The sequence below is a fragment of the Ranitomeya imitator genome, chromosome 1, assembly GCF_032444005.1.
Source record: "Ranitomeya imitator isolate aRanImi1 chromosome 1, aRanImi1.pri, whole genome shotgun sequence".
In the NCBI taxonomy this organism is placed as follows: Eukaryota; Metazoa; Chordata; class Amphibia; order Anura; family Dendrobatidae; genus Ranitomeya; species Ranitomeya imitator.
This window is the reverse complement of record NC_091282.1, coordinates 523,470,580-523,484,513: the sequence shown is the minus strand read 5'-3', so window position 1 is coordinate 523,484,513 and position 13,934 is coordinate 523,470,580. Positions and strand designations below refer to the sequence as shown.

Below are 13,934 nucleotides of genomic sequence, written 5' to 3'. Positions count from 1 at the left end.
GCAGGCAGTGGTAGCGCATCTTTAGATAGCAGGTGCCGTGTGTTTACTCTGTTATGTTGTTACATCCCACCCAGGGACTGCTTTGGGATGTCCCACGGTCCTGTGTCCCCGAATGTGGCAAAGGAGAAATAGGGATTTTTTTTTTGTACTCACCGCAAAATCCTTTTCTCCAAGCCATTCATTGAGGGACACAGCACTCACACTCACCCTTTTGGCCTGTTGCCTATGATGAGTGTTATAGTTTTGTACCTATGGTTAATTTTTGTTAATCTCCTACTGCTTGGTCACTGAACTGGTTCTATCCGGAGCCAGTGGGTGTTGTATACTACAGAGGAGGAGCTAACCCTTTTTGTATTTACTTAGTGTCAGCCTCCTAGTGGCAGCAGCATTCACCCACGGTCCTGTGTCCCCCAATGAGTGGCTCGGAGAAAAGGATTTTACGGTGAGTACACAAAAATCCCTATTTTCTGTCCCTATAGCCAAAACAGGGCATGTTTTTTTGCGAGACGAGTTGTACTTTTGAATGACACCATCCATTTTATCATGTGATACACTTTAAAGTGAGAAATAATTCCAGGCATGTTGAAATTGCAAAAAAAGTGCAATTCCACTATTGTTTTTTTGTTTTTGTTTTTTTACCATGTTCACTATATGATACAACTAACCTGGCAATATGATTCTCCAGGTCAGTACTAGTACACAGATACCAAACATGTATAGGTTTCTATTTTTTTTATTTAAGTAGTGGAAAAAAAAATTGGGAATTTGTAAGAAAAATATTTTTTGTGTCACCATTTTCTGAGACCCTTCGCATTTCATTTTTCTGGATCTGTGGCTGCGTGATGACTTATTTTTTGCGTGCTGTGCTGACGTTTTTATTGGTACTATTTTGAGGTAGATCTGATGTTTTTCACCGATCGGATATATATATTTTATTTGGGTAGATCGAACATTGATCGAAAATTCAGCAGTACCAAATATGTGTATTTATTTATTTTTACGGAATAAGAAGGTGATTTTGAACTTTTATGTTTATTTTCTTCATATTTTTTAAAAACTTTTTTTTTTTTAACTTTATTTAATAGTTCCCATAGTGCTATGTGTATAGCAGAAATCACGAACTCCTGTGAACATCCGCCACAGGCCGGTGTTCACAAGAGGATTGTAATGACAGGGCAGATCTCCAGCTTTCATGAAAACAGCAATTACTTGACATGGGTGCCGATGGGCAGGATGAAGTGCTTCCAGACAGCGTGTGTTTAATCAAACTGTATGTGATTGGCAGCAAGATTTAACTGGTTAACAGCCACAGGTGGAGCGGTGCTCCACCCGCAGCTGTTAAAGGCATATAATGACTGATTAAATCAGTCATCATGTGCAGGGGAAGATGTGGACTTGGCTTGCAGCCGTTACAGTATTTATAATGCCATGATTAGGTTTTTGTTGCTGGATGCTTCTGTATGAAATGGCACATTATGTATGTCAGCACCACAAAGGTCCGAAGGATACTCTGAGCCAAATAAACACTGCAGATGAATTGTAAATGCCCCCTTAGGCTGTGTTCACACGTTCCGGTTTTTTCGCGGTTTTTCCCGATAAAAACGCTATAAAACCGCAAAAAAAACGCATACAATAAGCATCCCATCATTTAGAATGAATTCCGCATGTTTTGTGCACATGATGCGTTTTTTTTCCACACAAAAAACGCATCAGGCACAAAATCCGGACATGCTCTATCTTTTTGCGTTTTTTTTGCGGATTTCCCACTCCAAAATGCATTGGGAAGTGTCCGGAAAAAACCGCGGCAAAAATGCACGCGGTTTTCTTGCGGATTTCATGCAGAAAATGTCCGGAATTGTCAGGAATTTTCTGCATGAATTCCTGAACGTGTGCACATAGCCTTAAAGTTCAAAATTACCCAAAAATATAATCTTATGGAAAATCCTAGACTTCATCTCTGTAACAATATGTTGTATATTTGCTATGTATGGCTATATCTTTCATGTAGTATGCGTACGTAGCCTCTGTCACCTTTAAAAAGAATGTGTCATCGAAAAAAATGAACTATTTTAATCAGGTTTTTATTTTAAACTTATTTTTTTTATTACAGGTTTTTATCTATTTTCCATATCACTTTCAATATAACAAAAATAAGAAACTGTAATTTTCACACTGAACATTAAGCCTAATGTGACTCATACTTTCTGTTCTGTGCAGAAAACTTTTCAGCATTATCACACACAGGATTACAATGAAGGGTAACACCTTTGCATACAGTAGATAATACATGATCCATCATTTCCAGAAAACAGTGTAATTCCTCCCCTTCAGAATTGCCAATGCCCAGATTAAAGCATGCACATTAAAATGTAACTGAACTTTCAAACAAATCACTGCAGCTCCTCTCCCCCTGCTCCCAGTGGATTGTAATTTACCGATAGAGCATGAAGAGGGGAAAACTGCTGAGCATGCAGGATATACCGTAAGTTACATAGTGGCCGGAAATGGTGTGTTTCCTCATGTATACCTTATTCTGAATAGTATAAATACTTCTACAGAAATAAATAAGGTCACAGCCAGTCTGTTGCTGCTTATGTCCATATGAAGAACAGGAAGCAGGAGTGTAAAATTAGATCTAGTGGCCAGTGTGAAAATTGTAATTTTTTTAAATGTTAAAAATAAAAAATCATTATTTAAACAAAAAAATAACACATTTACCATTAAAAATCTGATTTAAACAATAGGTTATTTTCTGATGATACATTCTTTCTTTTCTTTTTTTTTTTTTTTAAAGCGGATACACTTGGACAATATATCTTCAGTGTAAGGGTGCCGTATAAATCAGACCGCAATTCTCGGACAGGCTGCGACTCTCCCGACCCGAGCATGATGGCTGCATATATATATGAAGTTGTCACCTCGGGTCGTAAGAGCAGCCAGCCAGTCAGTGCATTGCAGTCCAATCTCGGCCCATTTTTACGGCCGTCTGACTGCATCTAAAGTGAGGGAAACACAATCATTCTGCTATCCAAATTTTGTTGTAAATATTTTACTATCAGTTACATATGTGGTGTACTTATTTTGTCCAGGTACATTATTGGAAAATGGATCTCCTTTGTCAATTGCTGCAATAACTGCTTTGGGAGAGATTGGACGGAATGGGGCTCTGCCAATACCAGATGAAGGGTCTGGGCTCACCAAAAAGCAGCTAGTAGAAAGTCTATTGGCCAGAATCCCTTCAGGCAAAGAGACGAACAAGGTCAGGGGTACTTTTATTCACTCTTTCTGATTTGTGTTCAATATATATTAGAAGTTTTGTCCCTCACACATTACATAAAATATTTAGTTAGTGGCTTGGGAATATAAGCATGAAATATACCTGGTTAATAGCGTTCTAAGTAGTGCTGAGCGAATGTGCTGGGATCAGGTGTTATCCGAGCATGCTCGTGTGCCAAGAGTGTCTTCGGCGTGCTCGAATAATATGTTAAAGTCCTCGCAGCTGCATGTCTCGCAGCTGTTCAACAGCCACAACATATTCATGGATTGCCTAACAAACAGGAAATCTTAGCATGTATTGCAGCTGTCCAACAGCACGTGTTAGTATAGTGCTACATTAGGCTGTAATGTTAGCGTCTGGACTAGTCGTTTACTGTAATAATGGCCCTAGGGCTAACTGGTATAACCCTGTGCTGACATTTATAACTAGCACTCAGGTGTTCTCCATTTCCAGCACCCATACATCTGTCTACTTTTGAATGTATGCTCTCTTAAACAATGCTTGGGAGTAATTGCGCACACCACTTTTTTTTTTCATGTATACTATTCGGGGGGTGTTTCCACGGTCCGTATCAGCAGCGCTTTGGACGCAGCTCCGTCCAAAGCGCTGCCGGCTTTTGTACGCGCTGTGATTCCGCATGTGTTCATTGAACCATGGGGAATTACCGCATCCTATGCATAGGACGGTGATATTTATCTTGCGGACACTGAGCATCTCCGCAAGATAAATAGACATGCTGCGGTCTGGAAAGACGCGCCACATGTCCGGTTACGCAGGGAAGCCGTGGAAACATACCCTAAGATTGTGACTTTGTATCACCCTGTGCACTGTTCTCCCTTTTTCAGTGACAGTATTTCTGTGTAGTCTAAACTGCCTGTACTCTTGGAATGTTTGTAACTCTAATTTCTTGAATTTCTGGAGGTACTCTGTTTTGTACAATGACTTTAAGGGATTGCTTACATCTGTGTAAAATTGACGAGTGCAATATGAGAGAAGATCGCATTGCACTCACAACAATGCTATTCTATTAGACAGTGACATCTGCAAGTTTTTCCTCACCTGTAATTGGGGTAAGGAAAAAATCACAGCATGCTGCTTTATGTCCATGTAAAACAGCAGAGACTTAACAATGCAAGTCATTGGGTGCAAGAGAAAAAAAGCACACGGACCATGCTTGTGCCGTGCGACTTTTTTTTTTTTTACTCGCCCATCTTATAGGAAACCTGACATTTCACCAGCTGAGTACAGTACATTCACAGTCCGAACTAATCGAATAGACATAGATACAAAGATGTCATTGAGATATATAATTAGTGTAGTTCGTGTGTAGCTAATGTATTTACAGTAGCTAATAAAGAAAAAAACATGGCGTGGTGTCCCCCTTGTTTTTATTAACCAGCTGAGGAAAAGCAGACAACTGAGAGCTGGTCTTAGTAGCCTGGGAAGGTTTACTTACTGGTTATTAAAAATGTGTGGACTCAAAGAAAAAAAAAAGACGTGAGGGCCCCCTTATTTTTAATAACCAGCAAAGGCTAAGCAGAAAGCTGTGGGCTGATATTAATAGACTGGGAAGGGGCCATAGATGTTGTCCCCCTCCCAGACTAATAACACCAGTCCTCAGCTGCCCCAGAAATGGTGTATACATTAGATGCTCCAATTCTGCTGTTTAACCTCTGCTCCACTGTGCGTTTTTTTCGCCGGACCAAAAAACGTTCCTCTGGACTTTTTTCCGTTCGCCGGAAACGACTATTTGGACGGATCTGGAAAAAAACACATGAAACGTGTGGCCATCAAGCGCAATCCGACGCTAATACAACTCTATGAGAAAAAGACGGATCCGGCGTATAAAAAAAAAAAAAAAAAAAAAGATCAGTTTTCGTCAAAACTTGCCGGATTGTGCCTGAAACAAAAAACTTGATGTGTGAAAGTAGCCTTAAGACCATTATATATATATATATATATATATATATATATATATATATATATATATATATATATATATATATATATATATATATATACGAGGGGCGATCCAAAAGTAATGATAATCAATACTAAACACAATGAATATAGTCAAAAAATAAATTTATTTTTCTACATAGTCTCCTAACAAGTCTATACATTTAGTCCATCTCTTTTCTAAACTTAGAATTCCCTTCGAAAAAAATTCTTGATCTTGACCCTCAAAAAAATCCCCAACAGCGGTTATCACGTCGCTATTGTCGTCAAATTTCTTGCCCCGGAGGTGTTCCTTGAGCCGAGGAAAGAGAAAGAAGTCACTGGGGGCTAGATCTGGTGAATAGGGGGGGTGTTCCACCAGTTCAAAGCCCGCTTCTTGAATGGTAGCCATGGCAACAGCAGCTTTGTGAGCCAGCGCGTTATCTTGGTGAAACAACACTCCAGCCCGCAGTTTGCTGCGCCTTTTCTCCTTGATAGCCTCCCGCAATCTTCTTATTTGTTCTGCGTAGTAGGAGCCCGTAATAGTGGCTCCCTTCTCCAAATAGTCCACCATAATAATTCCTTCAGCGTCCCAAAAAACGGACGCCATAACCTTCCCTGCTGAGCTTGACACTTTGAATTTCTTCGGTGTCGGTTCGTCGGCTCGTTTCCTTGTCATCGATTGTTGTTTAGTTTCGGGATCAAAGTGGTGGATCCAGGTCTCGTCCATGGTCAAAAAACGTGACAAAATTTTTTCCTTGTCTGCTTGGAACTTTCCGAGATTTGCTATTGAAATGTCAACTCGTTTCTTCTTTTGTTCGTTGGTTAACATTTTTGGCACCCAAAGCGCGGAGACCTTTCTCATATGCAATTCTTTTGCAAGGATTCTTTGAATACTGCCATATGAGATCCCTGTGACCTCAGCTACATGCTTGATAGTCACTCTTCGATCTGCCAATACAACTTCTTCAACCTTTTTCACGTTTTCTTCATTGAGGGACGTGGATGGGCGTCCTTCACGATGTTCATTTTCCGTCGATGTTCTTCCCAGCTTAAATTCCTTGGCCCAGCATGCAACTGTGGAATATGGAGGAGAAGAGTGCCCCAATGTTTCCACCAAGTCGCTGTATATGTCTTTGGTAGTCATTTTTTTCAAGCAGAGGTATTTGATGACAGCTCTGAGCTCGTTTTTTTCCATTTTGATGTTCACTCCTCGGCAGTTCATATTCAAATGAATGTAGCTCCCGGGAATCGTGGTCTAGTTAAGTGATTTTTTTTTTTCCTGGACTAGTGGGTACCTAAGAGAAAAGAAAACATTTTATTTTAATTTCTGTGTGCAATAGAAATAACCGATTATCATTACTTTTGGATCGCCCCTCGTGTGTGTGTATGTATATATATATATATATATATATATATATATATATATATATATCTATCTATATATCATTGACCTATCTTTTTCTGTCTATATCTGTATATAAGATTGTTTTATTAGGTAGAAGAGTAGCTTGAAATGACAGAGTAATACTGTATGTAAATACTAATGTTAAAAATGGATTACATACTCATGTCAAACGGATGCTAGGTGCGGAAAAAACGCATGACACTCACCTGACACTCTCCAACGTTTCTGTCTGGGAATCTCAGCTACTGTATATATGCAGATGTAAGCGCACCCTGAATATCTAGTATTGCTGCTAATCCATTGGGTGGTTGTTTTAGGCTAAAGAACGAGCCATAAGAACATTGGGATATTTTCCTGTTGGGGACGGTAACTTTTCCCATCAGAAGAAGCTTCTGGAAGGACTAATGCAATCTGTGGAAGTAAGTTACCAGCTCTCTTTACAACTCGGCCTAATACGGTGTACTTTTATATTCATGAACACGCATATTTCATCCTCCCTGGCTTCTTAAAGGGGTTGTCCACTACTGGACAACCCTAGTTCATTCAATTAAGGACCTCAGGTTCTCTCATTGGCTGCGCCCTGCATAGGACACACAGGTTATTCTCCGGGAACAGCGCAGGAGGTGACTATGCTCTGTTTTTTATTTTATACTAGATGGTGGCCCGATTCTAACACATCGGGTATTCTAGAATATGCATGTCCACGTAGTATATTGCACAGCCCACGTAGTATATTGCCCAGTCATGTAGTCTATTGCTCAGCGACGTAGTATATTGCCCAGCCACGTAGTATATTGCACAGCCCACGTAGTATATTGCCCAGTCATGTAGTATATTGCTCAGCGACGTAGTATATTGCCCAGCCACGTAGTATATTGCACAGCCCACGTAGTATATTGCCCAGCGACGTAGTATATTGCCCAGCGACGTAGTACATTGCCCAGCGACGTAGTATATTGCCCAGCCACATAGTATATTGCCCAGCCACGTAGTATATTGCCCAGCCACGTAGTATATTGCCCAGCCACGTAGTATATTGCCCAGCGACGTAGTATATTGCCCAGCGACGTAGTATATTGCCCAGCCACGTAGTATATTGCCCAGCGACGTAGTATATTGCCCAGCCACGTAGTATATTGCCCAGCCACGTAGTATATTGCCCAGCCACGTAGTATATTGCCCAGCCACGTAGTATATTGCCCAGCCACGTAGTATATTGCCCAGCCACGTAGTATATTGCCCAGCCACGTAGTATATTGCACAGCCCACGTAGTATATTGCCCAGCCACGTAGTATATTGCCCAGCCACGTAGTATATTGCCCAGCCACGTAGTATATTGTCCAGCCACGTAGTATATTGCCCAGCCACGTAGTATATTGCCCAGCGATGTAGTATATTGCCCAGCCACGTAGTATATTGCACAGCCCATGTAGTATATTGCCCAGCGACGTAGTATACAGCACAGAGCCACATTGTATATTGCCCAGTGACGTAGTATACAGCACAGAGCCACATAGTATATTGGCCAGTCACGTAGTATATTGCCCAGCCATGTTTGTCACAGGTTAAAAAATAAACATATACTCACCTTTCCGAGGGCCCCTTGTAGTCCACGGCAGCTTCCGGTCCCAGGGTTGGTATGAGCGCAGAACCTGTGATGACATCGCGGTCACATAGCCGTGACGTCATGGCAGGTCCTTCTTGCGCAGGCGCGCAGGGCCTGTGATGACGTCGCGGTCACATGACCGTGACATCATGGCAGGTCCTTCTCCCATACCATCTTTGCCACCGGAACCTGCAACGGAAGATGGCGGCTGGCGCGAGCGACTACGGAGGGTGAGTATAGCAGGTTTTTTTTTTTATTATTATTATTTAACATTACATTTTTTACTATTGATGCCGCAGAGTTAGTGTCAATAGTAATAAGTTGGGGACACACAGGGTTAAGAGCGGCGGTAACGGAGTGCGTTACCCGCGGCATAATGCGGTCCGTTACCGCCGGCATTAACCCTGTGTTAGCGGTGACCGGAGGGGAGTATGTGGGCTACAGGCACTGACTGCGGGGAGGAAGGAGCGGCCATTTTCTTCCGGACTGTGCCCGTTGCTGATTGGTTGCGGCAGCCATGAAATCCAGAAGCTGTAGAAAATAAATGGGACAACATTTTTTAAGAAACACAATTGCATTATGTGCATTTAAGTGAAACATAAAATATCACTGCTTGTGAATATACTAAGTTTAGCATTAACATGTCTTGAGTAGTATTCAGCTACAATCCCACATGCCTTCAGTGCCCTGTTACCAAAAAGTGTATTGTATTGACTTTCCATTCACTCTGAGGCGAGCTCCTCTGTGAGTAAGGGGAATCTGTCAGCAAAAATGGACTGTTCAAACAAGGCACAGGCGCTCCATGCGCCCTTCGCTTGGTTAAGCAGTTTGATACACCTTCCCACCTACTTTTTTTTTTTTAATCTATCTCTGTCCCCCTATGTTTTTTTACATACACCTCTAAGATTACAGAAGCCAGAGGAGGATACAAATAGATGGAAAGTCTGTATGTGGGGAGGTGCACTGCACTGTTTGGTCATGCCAAAGATACAACAACTTTTTGTTCTTGGTTTGCATAGTCATTTAATGGTGACAGGTACCCAAGTGGTTCTCTAGCTCTTCATTTCTTATAATGCCATAAAATAAGATTGACTAATACCTTACGATAATCTGTTAAAACCTGTTTTACCTCACAGAAAGCAGCAGCTGTGATCCCTCACAGAAAGCAGCAGCTGTGACCCCCTGCTGTCCTGTCTGTACACTCTTTTTGCTTCCTCCCCTGCCCAGGAGATGTGATATGATCAGACCATGTCCCTGTACAGTCAGACACAGCCATTACATAGTAGACAGCAAGGGCACGTTTATAGGATTATCTCAGCACAGGAACATTTTATATACACACATCCAATTGTGGAAATTATTATTATTCTAAGATCTATTAAATAAAAGGTATTTTATTTGTGGGAAAACCCTTTTTAAACATTCACCTTCCTTTTTTAGGCAAAACAGATTGAGCTCCAGTTTACTATAGGGGAGGCGATCACAAATGCAGCTGTCGGAACAAAGTCCACTGCCGCCCGGGATGTTTGGATTGTAGCTGAGGATGATTATCACCCGTATGCAGGTAACTCGGGTCTACTAATAGCACGCCGCATCAATACACATCCTAAGCACCAAACCAGTTTGTCTTTCTAACATTTTTTCTTTCTGTATTTGTTACTCTTCTGTGTGTATAACTTGAATGCTGTTTATCATTGTTACATTAGGTGTAAAAGACAATGATGTTGTTACATGGGTATTGGACCAGATTCTTACCAGGCATGTTGTCAGTGTGAATCCACATGTCAGACAGGCGTCCTGTATATGGCTGCTATCTCTTGTCAAGAAACTTAGCGAACACCAGGAAATAAAGGTGGGTTATAAGGCTACAGTCTCTTACAGTCTGGCTGGTATATATGTATATTGTGGTCTTTCATTCAGATGCATATATTGTCATATTATCTTAGAAAGTAAAGAAGTTTTCTAGGACTGTGATATCCATAAGGCTCTAAATGGATACCAAAGACACTACACAATGTACGGAGCTGTGGTGTGCTAGTTCTGGACACATCTGATCACTATGGGAGTGTACATAGCTCCAAACAGCTGATCAGTGGGGGTCCGGGTTATCGAACTCCCACCGGTATGGGCCCCCATTGGCAGTTCATATGCCATTTGCACAGAAGAATGGTAGTGTTGAAATCATACACGCTTCATTTTTTCCATTGGTATCTGCCAATAGGGTAAGAGTCTGGACACATTAGATTAGTGGCAGTTTTGTGAAAATAATCTCGTGGCCATCATTAGTACCACATACTTACATGCGGGTGCACCTTAATTTTCCTTTCTTTTCTTTTACAGTCCAAGCTGAAAGAAATCCAAAGTGCCTTTATATCGGTCCTTTCTGATAATGACGGTATGTACCCTTTTGCCTCGAATTGGATTCTTCAATGCGGCTTTTATAGTATTTCATAGCAATATTTAAAGTGGTACATGCAACAGATCTGATTATTTGCAGTTATTCACTCCAAATCACTAAATACAGCACCGTCCCCACATCTACACACATTTTCCTCTATTCAAGCCAGGTAATAAGCAGATATTATTTTACTTTTAATAATGAGGGCTTCGTGACTGCACTGATTTAGGTGGTATCTCAGTGCAATATCTCAACAGCCTTCAGGGCTAGAACCTCAAGGGATCGTAACCTGGCATAGAAGGAAGATATTGCAAAAATATTGTACCACCTTTACCGTATGGTGAACAGTAAAATCAACTATAGAATGAAATATTAGAGAGATTATTGATTTTCCTCCTCTTACGCTTATAAATAATACTTTTTTTAATCCTGTACAACCAGAAGCAATGACCAACACTATTAAATACAGTGAAAGCTAGTCATAGCTGCCTTATAAACTATCCGTACATCTATTGGAGAATCTTAAATATAGGTACTGTTTATAGACGCTTATACAATTAATGTCTCAGTCCATTTATCAGCCTAACTCCTTGGAAAATATTTGATAATTGCACAAAATCTGTTGCAGAACTTAGCCAGGATGTTGCTTCGAAAGGTCTTGGGTTGGTATATGAACTGGGCAGTGAACAAGACCAACAGGAGCTGGTGTCCATACTTGTGGACACACTCATGACTGGGAAAAGGTACTGTGACTCCTTGTGTTCTCAGTGTGTGTGTAACCGATATTGCTAAGGTGATATTTCACCACGCCGGTGTAATGTAGAGTTTCCGTAACTTTCTGCAGCTGCGTGTACGTTTTCTATAGTTGAGACATTTCGGACTGTATTTTGTGCATGGTTGTTGCTAATAATGATTTAATAGGTAACATTGCTACAACAGGAGCAGAATAATCAGCAGTTGTTGATATGTCTGTTGCTTTTTTTTGTTTGTTTTTTTTTTTTTAGACTATTAATGCTTTATTTCAGGGTAAAACACGAAGTTTCTGGAGACACTGAGGTTTTTCAAGGCTCATCCATAGGCAAAGCTCCAGATGGGTAAGTTTACATCTTCTAACGCTAAGGTGAAAGCCAGTATGGTTACACTTAATTTATTTTTGTTTTACCCTTGTTAAAATGGCCACAGCAACCAACCGAAAAAGTGCCAATATCTCTATAAATAATTGTGTGCACAATTTGAGTTTTTGCTTTTTTTTTTTTTGCACAGCTTTGTCACAAAACCTGAAGTGTTTCCTGATGCCAGCAAAGTGAATGAGAATCCTGAAGTGTCATGCTTATGTTTTCCTTGCAGATTTAACTCCTTAACGACCGCCGATTTTAATGGTGGCAGTTAAGGGTACTTATTCCTCAGCACCGCTGTTTAACAGGGCGGAGAAATAAGGGTATAGCGCCCCCCCAGCGTCAGAAAGTCTCCAGGGTTTTAGCGACCTGGAGAGGTGTTTACGGTCCCCTGGCCCCGAATAACGGCGATCACAAAAGAAAAAAAAAAATTTCAAATTTACAATTCATTTGTCTCTTCTCTGATATGATCTAATATATCAAACGAGAGTGAAATGGGGTGCCCTGAGCCCCCGCAATACCTCTGCCATCCCCGTACCCTCTGGCTCCATCCCCTGGCTCTCTGCTTCATCTTTCTGGAAGAAAATGGCGGGTGCATGGGCACTGCACCTGCCGAGATCTGCGGCCCGTAACCGGTAACAATAGGAAACTTTTCCTATTGGTTCATTTTGATCACTGTGATAGGATCTGTCACAGTGATCAAAATAAAAAAGGATAGTAAATCAAACATTGTCACCCCCGTAGTTACATAAAAATTCTAAAATATATTTTTTTAATTCATTCTATTCTTTGCAGTTAGGGTTCGGGCTGTGTTTGGAGTTGGGGTTAGGGTTGGCTTTAGGGTTGTGTTAGGGTTGGGGTGAGGGATGTGTTGGGGTTGGAGTTAGAATTGGGGGTTTTTCAAAAGCAAAAAAAAAAATTACGATATGACGGCTAGTGTTAAGCACAAGTGCTCGATACTCAAGTTTGCATTGAGTGCTCTGGTATGCACCGAGTATCGCAGATTCCCGTATGTTTTTTTGGGGGTGTCTAACAGCCACAAAACATGCCGGTCAGGGGCTCGAACACCCGCGATATTCGGTGCATATCCAACCCCCTATGCAAACTGGAGTAGCGAGCACTTGCTCTCAACACTAATGACGACATATTCAATATGACGACCTAATGTTATCAAGTTTTGTTTAGTATCTGTGGGTTCAAAATGCCCCTGCATAAAATCCTTGAGGGGTGTGGTTTACAAACTTGGTTCACTTGTAGGGGGGTTTCCACTGTTAAGGCACATCGGGTACTCTCCAAACGTAACATGGCCCCCGTCATCGATTGCAGCCAATATTGCTTTCAAAAAGTCAAACGTTTCTCCTTCTCTTCCGAGCTCTGTTGTGCACCTAAATAGTAGTATTCCTCCACATATTAAGTATTGGCATACTCAGGAGTAATTGCACAACACTTTTTCTGGTCCATTTTCTCCTGTTACCATTGTGAAAATAAAAAAGTTGGGGTCTAAAGTAAGTTTTTAGTGAAAAAGTAAAATTTTAATTTTTTTCCTTCCACATTGCTTAATTTCTTGTGAAGCACCTGAATTGTTAATAAACCTTTTGAATGTGGTTTTGCACACCTTGAGGGGTGCAGTTTTTAGAATGGTGTCACTTTTGTGTTTTTTCTTTCATATGGGCCCCTCAGAGAGTCACTTCAAATGTGAGGTGGTCCCTAAAAAAATGGTTTTGTAAACTTTGTTGGAAACTGAGAAATCATTGGTCAACTTTTAACCCTTGTATCATCCTAATAAAAAAATGTTTCAAAAATTGCTCTGATGTAAAGTAGACATCTGGGGAATCTTTTTTTTTTATCAACTTTTTTTGTGTGACATAAATCTTTGATTTAAGGGCAAAAAAATTAAAAGTTTGAAAATTGTGAAATTTTTGCCAAATTTCCGATTTTTTTTTTTTTTTTTTTTGACAAACGCAAGTCATATCGAACCATTATTAGGAAGTACAATATGTCATGAATCAGTGGGATCAGTTGAAGCGTTCCAGAGTTAACACCTCATAAAGTGACAGTGGTCAGAATTGTAAAAATTCACATGGTCATTAAGGCTTAAAATTGGCTTGGTCACTTATTGGTTAAGTCTGAAGCGTGTCAATTTTTTCAGCATTTTTTGTTGCAGATTTCATCCATATTAATGACTTGGGAA

The 13,934-nt window shown here is 40.7% G+C and overlaps 1 protein-coding gene across 2 annotated transcripts in view; it reads left to right on the top strand.

The window, feature by feature from the left end:
* ECPAS (Ecm29 proteasome adaptor and scaffold) overlaps positions 1 to 13,934 on the top strand; it is a 290,433-nt gene that overhangs the window by 107,349 nt on the left and 169,150 nt on the right. For both annotated transcript variants that reach the window (XM_069766926.1, XM_069766915.1), the window contains exons 22-28: positions 3,090 to 3,259; positions 6,941 to 7,042; positions 9,671 to 9,794; positions 9,937 to 10,082; positions 10,571 to 10,625; positions 11,257 to 11,371; positions 11,654 to 11,722. In XM_069766926.1, the coding sequence (XP_069623027.1) occupies positions 3,090 to 3,259; positions 6,941 to 7,042; positions 9,671 to 9,794; positions 9,937 to 10,082; positions 10,571 to 10,625; positions 11,257 to 11,371; positions 11,654 to 11,722 (781 nt within the window). The remainder of the gene's footprint in view (positions 1 to 3,089; positions 3,260 to 6,940; positions 7,043 to 9,670; positions 9,795 to 9,936; positions 10,083 to 10,570; positions 10,626 to 11,256; positions 11,372 to 11,653; positions 11,723 to 13,934) is intronic.